Genomic DNA, 21,178 nt, shown 5'->3' with positions numbered 1-21,178 from the left:
ATATTCTCTGGAAGGACTACTGTTATAAATAACTTGAGAATATCCTATTGTTATTTAGAATATAAATATACATATCCTCAAAAATATTCACTGGAAGGACTACTTTTACAAATTACTGGGGAATATTCTTATCGAAAATAATAAGAATTATTATCAAGTTATATTTTTAAGTCCTTCCAGAGAGAATTCCCAAGAATATTTGTAATAACATGCATTATAATAAATAATCTCTACAAATAATTTGAGAATAATTGTTATAATTTTACGATAAGAATATTCTCTGGTAATTTTTATAATAGTGGTCCTTTGAGAGAATATTCTCTGTCCCCCATCTCCCATCAAGAAGACAGGGAATATTGAAGTTTTTAGCCCACAATATTAAAGTTTAAAAGCAAGAAAATAAAACCAGCATGGCTGAATCGCACAACTTGCAAAGAAATGCGAGTGATACAGAATTTAAGTGCACGTACAGTGAAGAAAACAATTCTGTATCTTCTTAGAATGAAGGTAATTGTAAAAGAATAGCTTCCTTTGTCAATCAACTTTGAATTTTACTCTTTGCTTTGAACTAATTTCTGAAAACTTATCTATTAAATAACTTTTTAAGGTTTTAATCTAAAGGTTTCTAAAATCTTCATAACCACTTTTAAAACCTCTCATCATGACCAAGAGAATATTCTGAGAATATACTCAAACTAAAAGTTGTATTTGGGGAGTGATTATGCCAAAAATTGTTTTGTTGTAAATGTTTCAGGCAATGAAAACCAATTTGTATTTCATAAATATAAACAAAATTAGTAAAAAAAATTAAATTTAAAAGAAAAATGAATATGCTCAATTATTCTTTAATTTTTGTTTTCGCTTTTACGTGAGAATATTCTCACCTCACATCTCTATCAGGGCTTGATAAATCCCAGGCTAAAAAAATCGGCGTTGATGCATAAAACTTTCCATACGTACACATTAAGGACAAGATAAGCCCCCCATAAGTCTGTTCCGTTTCCTTCACTCAAAATTATCATAACCTGCTCGATGCGATAACCTGAGAGATAGTTATTTTAATATGCATCATCATGGGATGGTGTTGGGGGGATGAGAATAACAACAATATAATATTCAACAATCCTTTTACTGAAATATTCCATTTCAATTTTTTGTGAAATGTATACTTTTGTTGATTATATTACAGTCAATGCCTGAAGTCTTGGCACTTCACAAAGTGATTAGCAAACTCTTGATCAACTCGCAGAGTGGTCGCAAAGTAGAGTTCAGCCAGAACATGTACAATTTTGAGGAAAATAAATAACATATAATCCATGTAATAAATAATCATATATTAAACAGTCCATATGAGAAAATGAACTTTCTCCTCTTTTCTCTCGGTGCACAGTTTAGGATTAGCTTTATGGTATCAAAATCACCAATGTTAAATAAATTATCAAAGGCATTCAGCGTAACCTTTCCGAATTCCACCAAGTCTTCCACGAAGTACATTCTAAAATTCTGAGGACTAGCAAACCACACTTCCCTGAATATCTTCTCAGTCATTGTATCTTTTTTGATTCTTAAGACAAGTTGGCTCATAAAATTAACATACTGTATTTCTTCCAGGACTGGAAACATAGCAGAAATAGTTTGTAAGAGATATTTCTGCCACGGCCAATTATAGAAAAGCGTTTCTAGGAGCTTCACACCATAAGTTTTGAATACTTTTCTCTGTTCACAAACATTCATCTGACCCAGCAAATAGAACAACAGATCTGCATACTCTTCATTTTTCCTATGAAAAGCATGTTCACGTGATTCAGAGTTTATTATCAAATCATCTATCCACAAACTCATACCCAGGCTTTTCTCTTCTTTCGTTAGTTTATGCCAGAAGTATTTTGCTGCTTGACAATTGCCAGTATACTCTGCCAATTCAAACATGTTCATATTCACACTTTCATCTTGATTATACACATGCAAAGGGTCTGTCTTTCGTATAATTTCCATGAATCTCGATAATTCGTCTTTACAGAAGCAAATCCAATATATTATGAGATGATAATCGTAACTGTGGTTCCAGCACATTTGGTCATTCTCAGCGCTGTCAACATCTTTCATGGATTCCGGCATCCTGCTAAATGTATCTACAACAAGATCCTCTAGGCATGCTTGCGAAACCGCTATGAACATGGACTTATTTTCCCTGTGGCTGTCAAAATTTAATCTGATCGTTTCTGGTGAATCTATCGTACCTTCATTGGTCCAGCAAACACGATCTAATGTAAGCAAACCAGGGCTAAAGTTCTTTGGATCCAACCAACCCAACAATTGTTGCCCGATAGGCATTACAAATCGCATGGCTTCTTGCCTCAACTGGTTTGGCAGTGGTAAGCCAGACAACCTATCCAACACTTTTTTTTCCATAGCTCGATATCCCTCGGAATGAACAGAAGGATACTCTGACTCGTCAGAAGAATCACAATCACTGACCATGAGTGTGAAATCTATGGTTTCCTGAGAGCACTCCAGCTCCCATAGTTTGATGACAATTTTCATCATTGCAGCAGATTGCAGTGATGGTACAGAAACATAACTAATATAATCTTCACTTTGATCCATTCTATAAATTCCGTTGGGTTTTTCTTTTTTCACAAAAGATAATGGATAAACATTGAGAATCCAGAAAATGTGTAGTCACTTTTCCACCTCAACACGTGAAGGTGGCAATTGAAAATGTTGTTCCAGTTCCTTGCAAGACCTGGCTAAAAAGAGGAGAAAACCGAATTAACTTGAAATAGAAATATATTGCATAAAAAGATGGATAACCACATTCAGAAATGAAAGAGTGCACGTACGACTAGACAAAATGACACGATTAAGCATATTTTCTTAATGTAACTAGCCATACTTCTTGAAATAACATCACAGTTAAAAAACATTGAAATAAAAAAACTGCTCAATGTAACTGTTATACTCACAAGTTTCTTGCCTAATGACATCGCCCCTGTCTAACATAATGCACAAACTCAGCATATATCACTTAACAATCCCATCATGAGTAGCATGGACCCATCTTAGTGAGAGAATAGGCAATACAACTCAAACTATTGGAAGAAACCAAAGGATCCGAAATAATGCTGTTTTAGATTTTTTTGGAACTTGATCTATTTCACGCTGGTAGACATACTGTACTCAGCTGGGTGGAACTTCAGTGTTTGGAACTAATGTGGCTCTGAAACTGTGTTTCAGAACCTCCATAACAGATAGGCCTACCTCCCATTAACGGGCACTTTCAAAACCTATGAAACACAGCCTCAATGTTTATACATTGAGTGAATTCACACCTACAGACACACACTGGGTTGTGTAAGATGCAGTAAATATTCTTTAACATAAAAATGTGTCTGCACCTGCATAGCCATGATGTGATAGATAAGAATACGTTAATTGGTTTTATGTTAAAGCATGTTTGCAGTGCGTGACACAACATGGTGAGTGTCTGTAGATGTGAATCCACCATTATACTACATATTATGTAAACATGTTGGGGTAAACACCCTTACACAAACATGTTGGAAATCGAGAAGCTATCCATAGTTAGAATAAGACAACCATCAACCATAAATATATTTCATGGGCATTGTATAATATTTTATCATGTATGTATATATTATTTTTAGTTTCTGTAATTGCATTTTTAATTGGGGGTTTGCTGTATTTTAGAAATGTATGATATCCATATTTGTTATGGGCATCTTTTTCTCCGCCACCTCGCTGGGCATTTTGATCTGTTGTGTGGCTTTGTATTTGTATATTAACAAGCACTCCCTGTGAACAGACAAAACTTTTGGTTCCATGGTCCCTTATCGAGAGGTTTCAATGAACTGTACCATTTTACAATAAAAACGTTCTAGAAGCATTTAAGTGATAATAAAATCAATGATGCTGTACAACACTTGGATGAATCTTACACATTGAAGAGACAGGACAAAGAAATTTTGTTTTACCCCCCATGACCCCCTTAGGAGTTGAATTTCAAAAAAACCTTTAAGTCATAAAATAAAACTACTGAATGCTATCATTTGAACCCCCCTTATGTGTATTTTAGAGGGGTCAAATTGCGAAAAAGCGTTTAATTATTCTTTGTCATGAAACAAAACTTCTGACCAAATTTCATGACTATAGCTTCAGCATAATATCTCTAAGTTACTTTGAACCCTCTTAGGGGTCGAATTTCAATAAAACCTTAGTGAGTCTTTACCAGGGCCATAACTACTGGGGCAACCGGGCACTGCCCCTAGGCCCGAGCTGAATAGGCGCCCCCAAGGAAAATGTCTGCCCTGGGAGCCCCAAAAAGGCACACTATGGCCGTGGTCTTTAAGTCATGAAACACAACTACTGACCAAATTTGATACTTATAGCTCCAGCAGTTTTGGCTTGGTGATGATGAATCAGTCAGTCACAGGACATGTTATTTTACATATATAGATTGATCACATATATATATCTTTTCTTTGACAAGACAATAACAGACACCCTTGGGAATGGAATTTTTTAGCTGTCAATGAATGGTAAAATATACTGAAACTTGATTTTTTTTTAAACATGCCCGATAAGGTGAGATGTCCAAAATGGGAGGTTCCACTATAATCTGTTAATTTAAACTGTTTCATGTGTAGCACACCTCACTTTATTGCGCAATTAAAAAAAAAAATCAAGTAATGGCAAGTTGGTGATCATATGAGACTTTTCGAATAGACGTCATCATCAGCATCACTGAGGGACACACACTAGATGATCCCCATAGAGATCAATGTTAAAATTGCTGATTTTAACGTAGAAATACCGAAAATTTAGTGGGGTCCTCCACCACATCAATAATTTTCAAAATTGAATTGAATTTTTGATTTTCAAAATATTGAGTTCACTTAGAGATACGAAGCCTAGAAAATTAAATATAAAATAATGAGCCAGACCCCCTTTTGAGGTGGATATCCATGCAATAATATTAATTTCAGCTTTTTATTTATATCTTCTCAAGCACGAAAATGAAAATTAATGTCTCCGTATTGCCTTATGTTATCCAATTGCATCAATCCATGTAGTTTAGGATGTTTTGAAATTAATTATGTGGGGCCCATATTAATTACATTGAAGGAATTCCACAGCTTTAATCAAGTATTTTTTGAAGCAAAACCCAAATTTTTTGAAGGATCGATAACTTGAAGTGCAAAAAAAAAAAAAAAAAACCTAGCTCCCATTAAAAATTTAAAAAAAACCGATTCATTTCTGTTTCTTTGATTTAGATTTCTTTCTTTCATGAGTCGCACAGGAAGTCGCCATATTAGTTACCTTGTATGTGCCTCAAGAAAGAGGGAAATATCATGTGATCCAAAAGTCTCATAAGGATAACTTCTCCTTTATCAATCAACTTTGGTTTGTGTGTGTTTTGAACTTATTTCTTAAAAAATTTATCTAGTTTTAAAATAAATAATTTTTTAAGGTTTCGATCAAGGTTTCTAAAATCCAAATTTTTGGTTATGAACCTTTTATCATGACCACACAAGAGAATATTTTCAAATTAAAAGTTGTCATTGGGGGTGATTATGCCAAAAATTGCTTTGTTTTAAATATTTCAGGCAATGAAAACCAATTTGTATTTCATAAATATAAACAAAATTAGTAAAAAATTTCATTATTTAATAAAAAAAAAATGAATATTCTTGATTATACTCAAATTTTTACATCCAGGAGAAAAAATATTCTCACCTCGCATCTCTACCTCTATTATGGCCACTCATATATACACACACAAAGCATGTTTCTACATGCACCAATTTACCTAGAATTCCCTAGAGCAGCGGTTCTCACCCTTTTTTGACTAGCGAAGCCCTTACAAGTAAAAAAAAAGTATATGACAGAGCCCCGTAGGTCAATTTTTTAATATAGTTATATAATCAAAGTTAGTGATTTATTTTTACTATTTAAAAATATTTATAATTGTTTTTTTTTTAATTTTACTTCTTGTTTTTATTTTCCTTGAGCTTCCGCAGAGCCAATGGAGAGTACACAACGAGCCCCAAGGGCTCCGCGGAGCACCGGTTAAGAACCGCTGCCCTAGAGGAATGTTTAAGACGTGCACATAGAGTTAAGTAGTAATCAATTGTACATATCTAAGCATGCTTGTCTATTTTCTAAAGTTAAACTGTTACATAAATGAAAGATAAGTTTTTTTTTGGGGTTTTGTTTTGCTCAATTACTAAACAGATAGACCCTGGTTCTGTTATTTGCCTAGGGACTCTGTTATTCCTCAGACTCCAGCTTGGTAATCACACATAAGAAATTTTAGGTGTTTTAGGTCACCACGGTGATTTCATATTTGTCGAGTCATGCACTACACAGTAGTTACAACGTTAAATTAGCACATGGGAATTTGGTATTTAAGGCTAGTTTTATTAATATGGCCGGCTGAAGAGGGAAGCACCAAGAATCTGTACAGAGTAATAGAATCAAAATGATAGAACCTCCTCAGGTTTTTTGACTTTTCAAAAGAGTTTGAAAAACTTCTATCAATAACACAGGGTAGATGAGAAGTCCTAGACACATTTTGAAAATTATCAACAAATCTACCCCATTGACATAAAAAGTTGAGATTTTGCACTAAAATACTTATCACGACCTTTTTTTTTAAATTTAAGAAAATTCACATTTAACTGACATTACATTCACATTAATATTGGTATGTAATTATGTGTATTTTCTGTACTAAATTTTAAATTTGATATACACATATACAGGATGCATAAGTAACAGGCGTATGATATTTTACTGGCGAACGGTTGATCCTAGAGACATACTTCCAATTAGAAAAGTATCCAAATAACATGTACTCAGATATGTCATTCCTGTTTCAAGGGGTTGCACAGTTAAAATAAAATTTGGCCTCAGCCAAACAATATTGAATAAATAATAAAATAAATAAAAATGTTTTTTTACGCGGTTTTTAAAAAAACTTTTTATGTGGAGACACTTTGTGCTCCAGAACCCAATTACAAAGTTGCTGTCTTGACTTTTTTGATGCCAACAAAAAAAATTCCCACATTTCTAAGTGCAACATTTGCAGCGATATTTGAATTTGCAAAATGGAGGAAAGTTGGGTGAAAACAGCATTAAATGCAGGCAGGTCAGACAGTTTTCCCATATTTAAAGCTGTTTTTCCAAACTTCCCTTCATTTTTAGAGTTTTTTTTTATTTATAATTTACACTTAGAAATGTTGGCTTTTTTTTTTGCCATCAGAAGAAACAGGACAACACTTTGTAATTGGGTTCTAGAGCACATGATGTCTCCACATGAAAAGTTTTTATTTTAATAACTACAACCCCCCTGAAACATGAATGCCATATCTGAGTACTACACATTATTTGGATACTTTTTCTAATTACAAGTTTGCCTCTAGGATCAACGGTTTGCCAGAAAAACACCATACGTCCCGTTACCTATGCACCCTGTATGTATCTGAGCAGAAATATGTTACAACTTCAATCATCTTTTTTTTCCCCACAAATCACTTCCCAGTGACATGTACACTTAATTTCATCAAGTCAATAACCATCATATACATGTTATAGCCATCATGTATAATATTCAGAGGTTTCTTTATCGATTGGTTTTTTAATCCAATATATTCTTTGACAAACGAATAATTTCTTCAGAATTAGAACACCATTTAAGAAAATCTTCGGTTGCTTTTCTATCAAGTTCATGGAACCAATATCTTGCACGAGGATGTTCAAGGTAATTTATAATCAGAGCTTTAAACTTAACAATGTCATTCTCTGAGAGTAGCATGTCTTTAAGAAAACTGTCAATGATATCCAAGTTGTCGATAACGGAAGAAATAAAAACGTAGCTCTCAGCGCAAGCGAAAAAGAAGTTTCTCTTCTCTTCCTCTGCCGCACAACTCATGATCAGCTTCAAGTTATCAAAATCACCACTTTCAATTAAGTTATTAAAAACACTCCCAGTAAACCACAAACCAGTCAAAATGTCTTCCACAAAGTATATTTTCATGTTTGAGGTACTAGCGCACCACACTTCTTTGAACAATTCCTGTTCCATTCGACCTCGCTTAATATTTGAGGCAAGAATACTCATAAATTGTACATAGACGCTTTCTTCCAGGAATGGAAACATCACAGAAATTGTTTGTAGAAGGTACTTCTGCCATGGCCAATCAAAAAGTAGCGATTCTAGGACCTCATTGTTGTATTTTTGGAACACTTGTTTCTGTTGTTCACAGTCATTCATCCGACCCAGCAAAAAAAACAATATACCTGGAAGCCCAGTATATCTTCTATCAAATATATCATGATACGATTTCATACGGAAGAACAAATCATCAATCCATTCCATCATATTAATGTTCTTTTCCTCTCCAGTCAGTTTTCGCCAGAAGTATTTAGCTGCGAGCTCATTACCCGTCTGAATCGACAAATCAAACATGTTCTTGTACACGCTTTGGCCATGATGATATATATCTTCAGCATCAGTATTTCTTATAATTTGTATCAGTTGAGACAATTTACCCGCACAAAAGCAAAGCCAATACATCACCAGATGATACTTGTACCTGTATTTACTGCACAACACATTGTTATGAATGCTTCTGATATCTTTCACATACTCTGGCATCCTACTCCATGCTTCCATAACAAGATCCTCCAAACACGCATTCGAAATCACCATAAACATAGTTGGATCTCCCTTATGGCAATCAAAAACAGATCTGATCATTTCTGACACATTGATCGTTCCTTCACTAGTCCAACAAATGTGATCTAATTTACGTAAACCCAGGCTATGAAAGTTCTTTGGATCCAACCAACCCAACAAGTGTATGCCGATAGGCCTTACGTATCGCACAATTTCCTGTTCTAACAGTTTTGGCAATCTCAAAATAGACAACTTATCTACCACATGTTTTTCCATAACAGAGGAACCACTAAAACGAAATGTGTACTTGGCATCATAGTCAGCCACATCAGAAAAAACAGTACTTTCAAGACAGCACTGGTGCTCCCACAGTTTAGTGACAATTTTGATCATCGCAGCAACTTTCAATGGCGGTACAGGACTTGTATAACTAATAAAATCTCTGCCTTTATCCATTTTCTGAAACAAAATTTTATCAGTTTCTTTCTTAAACATATGTTCCAACAAACATCAAGACAGCATCATTTTAGGGATACCATGCATATAATATGTCATATCTGTTCTTTACCTCAACCTTTTTTCGAGTAATATGTCATCAAAAATTTCAATTCAGTTTCTTCACTATTGCCAAGACTACGCTGAAAAGAAAACAAAAAACTTCAACTAATTTGAAATACCCGTAACTTTTGCAGAAAAATATAAACTGATCAAAGACAGAGTCATGGTGATGTACTCTAATGATAACATGGTATAATTTCCTTGATTTAATTGAATCGGTGAGAAGAACAGTACAAGTCCGAAAATTCTGCCTCTATTTTTTTTTAATAAATCGGTTTGATAAATGTTGATCTAAACACTGAGTGTAACAGCAGTACTATACTATACCAGCCTTTCTTCATTGGTTCCAGGCATGTCATAAACTTGAATTAGTAAAAACACAGTACTTATATCGAAACTTAAAACTTGATTATGTTGAATCGAGAATTTTGGACTCTTAGTAGTAGTTCTACTCACCAATTCAATTGTATAGTTTAAGGGGGGGGGGATTCTTAGAGATTTTTATAGAACTATAAAGAATATACAATAAATGCTCATTATAATAACCCCCTTTTTCATGGAAAACGGAGGTTATATTGGGAGATCATATTGAAAATTATGAAAACAAATCAAAATTTAAATTGATTGCCCAGAAAATTATAGGCACATATGTACAAATACAACACCACAACAGACAAAATGCCCAACGAGGTGGCTGATAAAAAGATGCCCATAAAAATATGGATGTCATATTTAAAAAATACAGCAACCCAATTAAAAATGCAATTGACACAAATTATTAACAATATATAAACATGAAAAAAAAAAAAACGCGTAGAATGAAATTCTCTTATATTAGCTTTGGGTTGCCATAATTCATTTTTTATTTAATAAATAAATATATTTGCACCTATTTGTCCGATATACTTCGTTCTTTTTATCTTTCTTTCAGGTCAAAAGAAATAAGAAGATTTACGTGTATCGCAAGAGCAAAGATGTCATAGGGTCGAGAGCATTTTACTAGCTTTTAGCTATTGCTCTCTTCCCTGTCCCAGCTTTCTTCACCATATTATGAATTAACTATTTTCTACCGTGTCCTTTCAAACATTTTTTTCTTTCTCTTTGCATTTTCTGTCAAATATTGTAAATATGTAATTTAATTGTAAACTCTAATTTGTATAGCATTATTGAAATTGACTGGGGACAAATAAATTATGTTATGTTATGTTATGATAAAATATTATAAAATGCCTATAATGAATACTTATGGTTGTCTTATTCTAAGAATGGATAGGTTCTCGATTTACCCCAACATGTTTATCGTATTTCTTTTTAAACGTGTCAATTGTGTTACAATTTACTACCTCCGGGGGTAAGCTATTCCATTTATTAACAACCCTATTAGAGAAAAATTCCCTGCGACACCATAACCTTGAATTGTCCCTCACCAATCGATACTGGTGTCCCCTTGTAAAAGCAGTCGATTGGCGGTATACTAAAAGTTCATGGTCCATCCCATTGAAAATTTTGAACACTTCGATCATATCTCCTCGACACCTGCGTTCATCCAATGTAAACATATTCAAAAAATGAAGTCTCTCTTCATAACTCAAGCCCTGCGTGCCAATAAGGACACGCGTAGCTCTTCTCTGCACCCCTTCAACCAAGTCTATGTCCCTCTGTAGGTATGGTCTCCAAAACCTTACAGCATACTCCAGTCCAGGACAAACTAAGCCTCGAAAAAGCGGAAGAATGACTTTAGCAGAACGCGAAGAGACCTTTTTGAAAATGAGACCAAGCATTCTATTCGTTTTTTTTACCACCGCTGAACAATGTTCAGAAAACCTAAGTCGTTCGTCAATGAGAATTCCTAAATCGGTGACCCTAGTTGCATCCGGGATAGTGATACCATTTAACTCGTAAGAGAACCGTGGGTTGTTCGAACCAAAATGAGCGACCATGCACTTATCTACGCTAAACGTCATGCTCCATTCATTTGCCCATGCTGCAATCCTGTTTAAGTTGGTCTGGAGCAACTCCCTATCGCTTTCATTCCCGATTACCCCCATTAGCTTCACATCATCTGCGAATTTGCTAGTAATCCCATCGATACCCTGATCGAGTTTGTCGATAAAAAGTGAAAAAAGTATGGGGCCAAGGACACTTCCCTGAGGAACTCCACTTGTGACGTCTGTCCAACCAGAGAATTCCCCGTTCACCATAATTCGTTGCGACCTATCTCTTAACCACGATTCTATCCAATTCAGCAAGTTGCCCCCTATTCCAATCTCGTGTAAACGGCTCAAGAGTTTGTCATGTTGGACCCAATTGAATGCCTTACTGACAGAATAAAAAAAAGTCTGGCTGGGAAAGAAAAAAGTTAAATACAGTCAAACTCCATTGTAATAAATCGGATAAACCAACAATTTTATTCATTAAATCGAAGTCAAATTGATCAGAAGCTGAAGCACGCTGTAAACAGAAAATTTCATTAGGTATTTACTTTGGGGTTGCTTTTACAACACAACCCCATGCTTTGCTTGCTACGGCAGAGCACAAACTTGAAGTAACGTTATTTCTTTGCTGAAATCTAAACATGCGGACAGCAAAATGTAGTTTGGTACAGTGTTGGTGTACAGGTGTGCACAGCTGCCCACTGAAACCTTCCCATGCATACTTTAAATGTTTTATGGTTAAAAAAAACTTAGTTGTCAAAATATGTTATTCGAGAATGAGCAAAACAATTGCAGACATGCCAACATTGGCTTAAAGCTCGTCAGTAGTGATGAATGTTTAGCTTTGCTATGGGGAGGTACTCTCCCTAGGACATTATAATCGTAATACGATAAAAATAATCACTCAAAAATTTACTTATTTTTTTAATTTTAATTCAAAGTTCATTAAATACAGCACCTCAGTGGCACCGCAACCTATAGGGCTCAGGTCACGAGTCCTCCTCCCACCTCGCAAACCAACATCACAAAGTTGCAGTCCCTTAATAATTCATGAATATTCAATGCAATCCCAATCCACATATGCCCTCTCGTGAGCCATATCAAAGCCTCCTAGAAGTAGTATCTAGGAGGCTTTAGCCATACATACGGACGTCTACAAACCCTAGACCCCCATCTTCTTCATATCAAAGCTCCTATGGCACCTAAATGAAACATTCAGACAAGTTCCCTGAGCTTGACCATGCACTATGCAAATAAAGCAGAGTCTGGACACTGCGAGCTGAACCATTCCATTTTTAGCCCACATCGTGGAGCAGTTTTGACGGAAAACAGGTTTTTTTGCATTTGGGCATCGAGTAGAGCCAACACCTTCTAAAGTAGGCCTCCAGCGAAGCTTGTGATGTCACTGAAGAAGTTATTTCACATGTAGGAATTGGATATAACAGGTCGATGCCTTTACCTTTTTATTGTAGTATATCCAGGTGAAATGCCCAACTTCAATGATGTCATGAGATTCGCGCAGAAGCTATAGAAGGTGTTGGTAGAGCAGCAGGGTTTAGAAATGGATTTACAGATTGCCTTCACCCACGGACTAAACAGATCGCTTCGAGTTTGTCTTCTCCCAAACTCTCCTACATGCATATACAAATTCATCGTTACGTAAAGATCAATGCAAATTTATAAAAATACTAATAAAAAATAAGTAAAACACCACAAGAAATTCAAAGATCCGATTTTTTTAAACAGATTTCCGTAGTATTGAGAGCGTCTCCTGTAGCTCCGTAGTTTATTGTGGCTGTCCATAGAAACTACAGACAACAGAGTTGGCAACTCTGCAGTTGTTGAAAAAATAAAGAAAACCTTTCATTTTTTTTAAGTTAACCTGTCCAGTGTTACTGATGTAATATTACATCAGAAGTTCTACGGAAGAAATACAAACACCATTCTTTAGCTTGACAAGTATAGGGTGTCAGAGAAAGATCTTTATTATTCAATAACAAAAATACAAAAAGGTGAAATGAAATGCAGTTTGCGGCACAAGAATGAAGAAATCTAACAGTTTTCTTAGTATCAATTTTTTTTAGTAGACTGAGGCAGATGGCAATAGTTGCTCAGCAGCAGCAATAAGAAACAAAAATGCCAGCCGCGCAGTGTGTATTGTGGTCAGTGGAAACGAAAACACAGAAAACCGGACACAGAAAGTTTCGTCTGATGGACCATAAAAACCCACCAAGTATGCTTTCAACTTATGTATAGATGAAGACGTTTAAAGACACCAGAAATGTTGAGCGTGTGACAAATTACGGCCCACCGTCGACAAAAAAAAGTGTCGAGCGAATCAGAGAAGCATTTCAGTCGAACATGAACGAGACAGCCCAAAATGTAATGTTTCGTGTGATCTTTTACATGATGCTGTAATTGACACTTGGTAAGAAATCAAGAAATTCACATGTTCAACATATCCTGTGTCTCTAAACTTATGCATCCATGCATAAATTGAAGGCATACTTGGTGAATTTCTATGGCACATCAGGCGAAACTTTCTTTGCACGGTTTCTGGTGATCTTGTTTCCATATACATCATGCTTTCTCCTGTGTGTGGTCATCATATTCGTTTCTTATAACAGCTGCAACTAGCGCCATCTACCTCAGGCGATTGATACTAAAAAAAGTTAGATTTCTTCATTCTTTTGTCGCAAACTGCATTTCATTTCACCTTTTCATATTTTTATTAATTTTTAGAATAATAAAAGTCTTTCTCGGGCACCCTATATTTACGCCGATTTGAGATAAGAATGTAACCTTGAGAATTTTTCACGTGTTTCTCACTCGAACATGTTTTCACCCAAAACCTTCTTTTCCCCTTTTTGTTCCCTGTGTGTCTGCTTGAGAGGTCATACATTAGAATAATTTGATAGAGTGAGGATTTAAAACGGACTAGTGCGTTATCAGACTCAAAATGATATCAAGCACATTATGCGAAGGCGTGAAGTCAGGGGCGTAGCCAGAAATTTCGTTCGGGGGGGGGGGGGGAACCAAAGTGACAGAACAATGGATCTGGCCATCTTTTTCCCCTTTTTCGGTCATTTTCTCACATTTCGGGGGGGGGGGCAGACCCCCAAGTCCCCCCCCCCCTCGCTACACCCTTGCGTGAAGTTATTGAAAATATTGGGAATTCATCAAAAGTATTATGGGGGGGGGGGGAGGGACTCGTATCTAATACTTTTATGTCTTATCGAGATGGTGGCAAATATTATGTTCTTGGGTTCATAAACCAGATTAAAGTTTATGCCTATGATAATTTGGCATTATATAATTATCTGTCTACTACATTACACCCACAATAATTCTTTTTTGACTAAAGGAATACATTTGAGGATCAATTTCTCATTTAGTATTTTTTTGTTAGATATATGTTTCGTTCAACATCATATATTCATGAATGATGTTAGAATCTAAACGCTCAGTTGAAGAAGAGATGACTAAATTCAGGAGAGAGTCAGGAAAGATCAAATCTATGGTGCTCGGCTTGAGCTTCATGTAAAAGAATTCTGATTTTTGAATTAATTCTGGTGTGCTCAAATTCATGACAAAACAAATACTGGCGATGCTTGTTCACCCATGGCTCTGACGCAAGTTTTGCCAACGAAGTTATATAAACAGTCCCTAATGTAAGAAGTTTTAAAACGTGTCCTTTAAAAAACGAGTCTTATTTTAATAAGAGAAACAAATGAAACATTGAATACTTTGAAAACTGTTATCTATTGTAATGACGAATATCCACTCATAGGCCTATATAACTCCATCTCCACTTAGCAAACCGCCTCGAAAACCTGTTCTGAAACCAAGAATGTATTTGAAAAAAAAAAATCCACAACTAAAATAATCTCTTTTTCTCTTTCCTCAATATGATGGCGAATCTTCGACTTTTGGTGCATTTTCGCAAGGGAAAGGGGAAAATGTGTTTCAGTGAAAGGAGGAGAAAATAAAGAAACATTCTACAGGTTAAAACTTTCAATCCAACTTACTCAATAATCACTCGTTGGAAAACTGCCGAGATCATTTTCACACCTATTGGTGACTTTTTTTTTTTTTTTTTTTTGGTCTGCAGGTTGTGTTTTACGGGAAAAGACCCTATCCTAAGAATCTTCAAACAACGAAAAAAAATTTGAAAAATACACATTGTCGTGAAAATTTATTAACTGCCCAACACATGAGCAAATTTATAAAATTAGTTGTGATAACAAAGTACAAATTGTAGCTGACTTAAGCAGGGTTTAGCCATTTCTTGGTTTCTCGCCATTAGATTTAGTATTTGCCCAACTATAACAATAATAAATATCGAGTGACCAGGCCAGTCGAGTTATCTGCATGCTCTAAGTTAAGGTTATACTGTAATAACAATAATAATTGAAGTAATCACTAATTAGTAGGCCTATTCAAAACTGAAATATTGAATTCTTGATTTTAAACAATGCTGATAAATGAGCCCTTTCAGCAGGGTTTCTCGAAGTGAGCATCGCAATGAACTGGAGCTATTGATTTGCGTGCTTGTTAATGCTTAAAAGTGGTTTTTTTTTTCATGTGGGAAAATATCTAGGCCTATCAAACTATACTTTAAGACCAGGGGGAGGGTTTTTATACTATAAGGTTTAACTATACTAAATTTAAACTATTTAAACTATACTACTTTAAGACCAGACATGACCCAGGATCTGGAGAGATCCTGTGTTAGGAGATATAAGCCAGTTACCAAACTACTGGGGAGTTGCAGATGAACTATGAATTGGGCAAGCGAGCTGCAGGTGCATGGGTGGAGATACAGGGTAGGGGGGGGGCATTGCCCCTCCAGCGTCAAAGGTGGAGTTGACTGATCTAATGTATATATGAATTGGCATCATCGTGTTCCCGCCCCCCCCCCAAGACTTCCAGGTCTATCTCTGCCTATGTGCAGGTGAGAAAAATTTGAAGACCTAAGCCTCAGAGCCTGCAAAAATCAACTAACGTGAATGAAATACGAGATATAGGTGTTTCAGAATATACCCTCGAGAATGAAGAGAAAAAAAACCCTAGCTCTTATGGCCTTAATCATAGCAACTAAGTTTCAAAAAATTTGACAACACTCACTTTTGGCACTGCAAAGTAATTAGTGAGTAAAAAAGCTCATAAATAGTGTTGAACAGTACCTGTAGCATGATAAATGCCTGCGATAGATACAAAGATGTGTGGAAACAACCAATGCAGATCACATTAGTGCTGAAGTCTCCCCCCCCCCCTCCGCGCTAAGAGATTAGTGCACCAACCCCTTGGCAAGATATTTCTTTGTCTGCATCTTGTGCCAGCATTCATGGTGCTACAGGTACCCTTCAAACGTCATTTATGGTTTATACTGCACTGATCATTTTGCAATACATAAAAGTGAATGTTACAATTCAAATTTTTCAAAATTTTGTTGCTTAACAATAACAGTGAGAGCTTGGGCATTGTTTCTCCGGAACAGCAATAGTAGGTCTATGTATAATCCCTATTCTCTTTGGTGACTTCCTTAATAGCCAGAGATTGTCTTCCATTTTCTCCCATGTGCACAGAGGCAGTCTTAGGGTGGTGCAACCTGTGCAATCGCACAGGGCCAACTGAATTTCTTGGTGCGGCCACTGTTCAGAATTACGCTAGCAGCATATTTCAATCAAAAAACTATAATTTCTTTGGCAGGTATTAAGTCAACTTCTGCAAAAACTGAAGTGTTTTCTCATCTAACTGAAGAATGCTCATCCATGAAAAAGTTGAAAAACTGCAAAAAAAAACATGATGACGAACAGAGCTTCAGCCTATGCTCACTAAATTTTGATTGACAAACACGATAATGAGACCTAATGAGACCTCATGATAACAATAGAACTGGTGACAATAAGGAATTATAATGGTGATAATACAGATATGGACAGTACGTTGACTTGAAAAACATTATTTTCCCCAATACAAAAATTTTCAAAGAGCCAAAAGCAGTTGATTTTCCATAAGCATGTTTTTCACACACACAGGACACGATGACATACTACTTTTGGTAGGAATGGCACAGACATCACACAGAGACTTTAATGTAGTTTCATCGGATTCCAAGATCGCCATTCACGGAAAAAAAATTACAAGAAATGAACTAGAACAGAATGTATCACAGGAGACGAAGAGACGAGCGATAATAAAGGTGATGAGCACAGGGGACAACAACTTCACCACACACACCAACCCAGTCACATCGATATACACACTTTACTACTGTTAACGAGTTGCGTTAGAAATAAAGGTTACATCAGCGAATGAAGCTTGTTAAAGAAAATATCGTTATATATATATTCTTCTCCCCAGAATCAAACCTGGGACATGATGGCAACCTTCACAGTGATCGACGAGCATCTTACCCTTTCCGCACTTCGACGGGCAAAGGACCCAGATAAGAGTGATAGAGATAAGGGGTGCATTAAGACGATAAGAAAAGATTAAAGATAGCCAAAGGTAGCAACGCCGATTTAACAGTCAGGGTTTCAAAAACTCTGTGAAAAAACAAAGTTGCCACAACTTAAAAAATGTACCCAACTTTTTTTTCGCTAACATTCTGTAAGATTGGCTACGATTCCACAAGCAGGGTTGAGCCAAATATGATCATTTTTTTGTCGCAAACTGATTATCTTGGCGCTTTGATGGTCATTTTCAGTAAGTGTTGTCAATGTCGCCACTTTTTGGTTAATTCCCAATACACTGTATACCTCTTTGTCACTGAATTTTTGGTTGATCAAAGCATTGATATGTAACATAATCCTTCCAAGTCCTGAAACGTAGATGGTGTCACTGTGCTCATTTTTTTACACTCTGGTGCTTCTGCTGCTTTTTCCTTATGATTCCTCTGATTACTGTTTCTTTTCCTGCATCACCACAGATCATGCCAATTGAATGTTTCTACACTGCCTACAACTCGAAGTGCCAAGAAGCATTAACGATTTCTGAATGAAGGATGGGCTTAGTAGCAGGGGCGTAACCAGAAATTTCGTTCGGGGGGGGGGGGGGAACCAAAGTGACAGAACAATGGATTTGGCCATCTTTTTCCCTTTTTTCGGTCATTTTCTCACATTTCGGGGGGGGGGGCAGACCCCCAAGTCCCCCCCCCCTCGCTACGCCCTTGCTTAGTAGCAACAATTATGAATGCCCAAACTTCCATTCACCCATGAAGATGGTGGCGAGCAAAGACATAAGCGATGCTTTCTGTTGTGTGTGTGGCCCCCCCGTCCCCGTCAATTGACTTCATGGGATCAGTATGTCTGTTGACAGGATCAACTTACGGGTTCTCGTACACTGTTAAGGTCTATCTGTGGAGGCACATGGTTTGAAGAAAGCTGGCTCATGCTTACCAGCATTTTGAAAAATTATATATGTGCAGGTGAAGCAAAAAAAGAATGCTTGGATTGCTGGCGATAGGAAGTGAAAGGCGATTTGGTTTTTGTGGAGGCACAACAAATGTTTCGTTGAAGTGGTGCTGAACCATGACAAAAATATACTATTGAACGTGCTGAAAAAATATATACTACCGAGAACAATAGTAATCTCTGATTACTGGAAGTCGGAAATCTCATTCCACTGTAAATCAGAGCTTAACCTTCAAAGACACAGAAACTGATGGTCATACTAACACTATTGAACGATTGGGACACATAATCAAGAACTCATTGCGTGTTGTACCGAACAATTCAATTCATACAAAAAAAAGTCACCAAATCGTATACCGTATATTGGGAACTAACAAAAAACGGTTCACCTGGGAAAAGCGGGGGGGGGGGGGTATCAGCCCTAATCATGGGATGGAGGGGGAGCAGCACATGCTTGTTTATGACTGCAATAAGCATATGTTATAATTTAACACAGAATACTTCTTGCAAGTGCTTGTGATAAAGGGGGAAAATGAATTGTCATTCTTTACTTTTTCCATTCTTGCACAAAATGATTTGGTTATGAAACATGGCTGAGACCCATCAAGGTGGATCCTCAAATTTCAAAATCTGAATTTACCGATTTATAAATCAACTAAAACTACGGGAGCCTCTAGGCTAAAATAATGAAAGGGAAAAAACAATAAATTCAAAACAATTTACTACCTTTTCATGAAAAAGAAACAACCTGATGCACATTAACAATGACAGCGTCCTCCATCCCAAGAGAGACCCAACCTTTAACGAGCTGACATATGTACGGGCTGAACTGCTTAGTGCTTATGGAGGACTCACTGGATTACAGCAAGAGAAAACGAAAAAAAAAAAACCGTACTCCGTAAAATCTATAGGAAACGTGCCGCTCCCTGTGGTCGAAAATCGGAAGTACGAAACTGGAACCGCCTTGCAGGCCAATTTCTTTCGGCTCAGTTCTTGAACATTAACGTTTTTAACACATTGTGATCTTTGATGCCATCTATCGACAAGAAAAACGTCATTGGAAAAAATGAAATCGATTGTGGAATATCTTCTGTGATCAGGTCTTCTGGTATCAAGAGAGAATACAATACAATAATAATTATACAGGGCATTTTGGCTACTACTATCATCCCCTGATCATTAAAAAAAAATTGACAGAAATGGAAAAAGAGGTTGCCTTGATTTTTTTAATACAAACCATCGAAAGAATGGTTGGAATGACCTAATGGCAGCAAGGAAATGATGGCATAAAAAACCAAACAGCATTCTTCACCCAATTCTATAGGTCAAAACATCGAGCTCGATAGGTCAAAGCCATACAGCTTCCGTCTTGCCAAAGCGATGACCGATGTCCCCCCCCCCCCCAACATCTTTCAGGTGAAGATCAGGTGACTCGGTGAAAACACACACAATCCCCCGTTATTTTCTTATATCATCCACAGGAATTTAAAACAATAAATGAAAGAAATAATTTCAGCATCGATGAGATAATTCCAGAATTAAATGAAAGAGATAATTCCAGCATTAATGGAAGCGATAATTCCAGCATTAATGGAAGATAATTTCAGATTGATGAAAGGGATAATTCCAAAATTAATGAAGGAAAATTCTAGAATTAACGAAAGAAATAATTTCAGAATTGATGAAAGTGATGATCATAGGCGGAGATAGACTTGGAAGTCTGGGGAGGCACGGTCATTATTGCTAAGGGGGCACTATGATGATGATATCAATTCATATATATGTCGACTCCACCTTTGACGCTGCCCCCCCCCCGTATCTCCGCCCAGGGTGATAATTCCAAAATTAATGAAAGAGATAATTCCAGAATTAATGAGATATAATTTCATAATTAATGAAAGAGATAATTCCAGAATTAATGAGATATAATTTCATATTTAATGAAAGAAAATTCAAGAATTTATTAAGGAAAATTCTATAATTAATGAAAGAAAATTCCAGAATTAATGAAAATTAATGAAGGAAAATTCCAGAATTCATGAAAGAAAATTCCAGAATTAATGAAAATTAATGAAGGAAAATTCCAGAATTCATGAAAGAAATTTTTCAGCATTAATGAAAGAAATGACTCCAGTATTAATGAAATAAATGACTCCAGTATTAATGAAATAAATGACTCCAGTATTAATGAAATAAATGACTCCAGTATTAATGAAATAAATGACTCCAGTATTAATGAAATAAATGACTCCAGTATTAATGAAATAAATGACTCCAGTATTAATGAAATAAATGACTCCAGTATTAATGAAATAAATGACTCCAGTATTAATGAAATAAATGACTCCAGTATTAATGAAATAAATAATTCAATCTTTTTTCATATTTAGATGGGAGTTCTCTATCCTTTTTTTAATCTTTAAAACCCAATATTTAGAGATCGAACTGTACAATGTATAGCGTACATTTCTATGGGCAAATTGCCAGGCACGAACTGTGTTTTCACCGAGTCACGTGATTTCCTTGCATTTGATGTCGCTACCGTCGCGGCGGCTGGATGCTCCCTC

At 36.1% G+C, this 21,178-nt stretch overlaps 1 protein-coding gene across 5 annotated transcripts; it reads right to left on the bottom strand.

The window, feature by feature from the left end:
• Nucleotides 1-1,110: 1,110 nt before the first annotated feature.
• On the bottom strand, nucleotides 1,111-19,739 carry LOC149074982 (uncharacterized). Of its 5 annotated transcripts, none has more exons than XM_089245950.1 (3): nucleotides 19,338-19,739; nucleotides 9,270-9,339; nucleotides 1,111-2,750 (listed from the first exon to the last, which is right to left on the bottom strand). In XM_089245950.1, exon 3 carries the CDS (start codon nucleotides 2,605-2,607, stop codon nucleotides 1,330-1,332), a length of 1,278 nt encoding a protein of 425 aa, XP_089102076.1. In that variant the 5' UTR covers nucleotides 2,608-2,750; nucleotides 9,270-9,339; nucleotides 19,338-19,739; the 3' UTR covers nucleotides 1,111-1,329. The 5 variants fall into 5 exon arrangements, with proteins under 5 accessions (XP_089102076.1, XP_089102077.1, XP_089102079.1 ...); XM_089245951.1 differs by having other exon boundaries at nucleotides 19,507-19,638; XM_089245949.1 differs by lacking the exon at nucleotides 1,111-2,750 and adding an exon at nucleotides 7,557-9,160 and having other exon boundaries at nucleotides 19,338-19,467.
• Between the last annotated feature and the right edge of the window lie 1,439 nt (nucleotides 19,740-21,178).

Source organism: Pholcus phalangioides, unplaced genomic scaffold (genome assembly GCF_987345545.1).
Source record: "Pholcus phalangioides strain wild (caught in Gottingen) unplaced genomic scaffold, Ppha-v1.0 ptg000016l_1, whole genome shotgun sequence".
Classification (NCBI taxonomy): domain Eukaryota; kingdom Metazoa; phylum Arthropoda; class Arachnida; order Araneae; family Pholcidae; genus Pholcus; species Pholcus phalangioides.
Note: the sequence above shows the minus strand (reverse complement) of the source record. Positions and strands in the feature narration are given on the sequence as shown.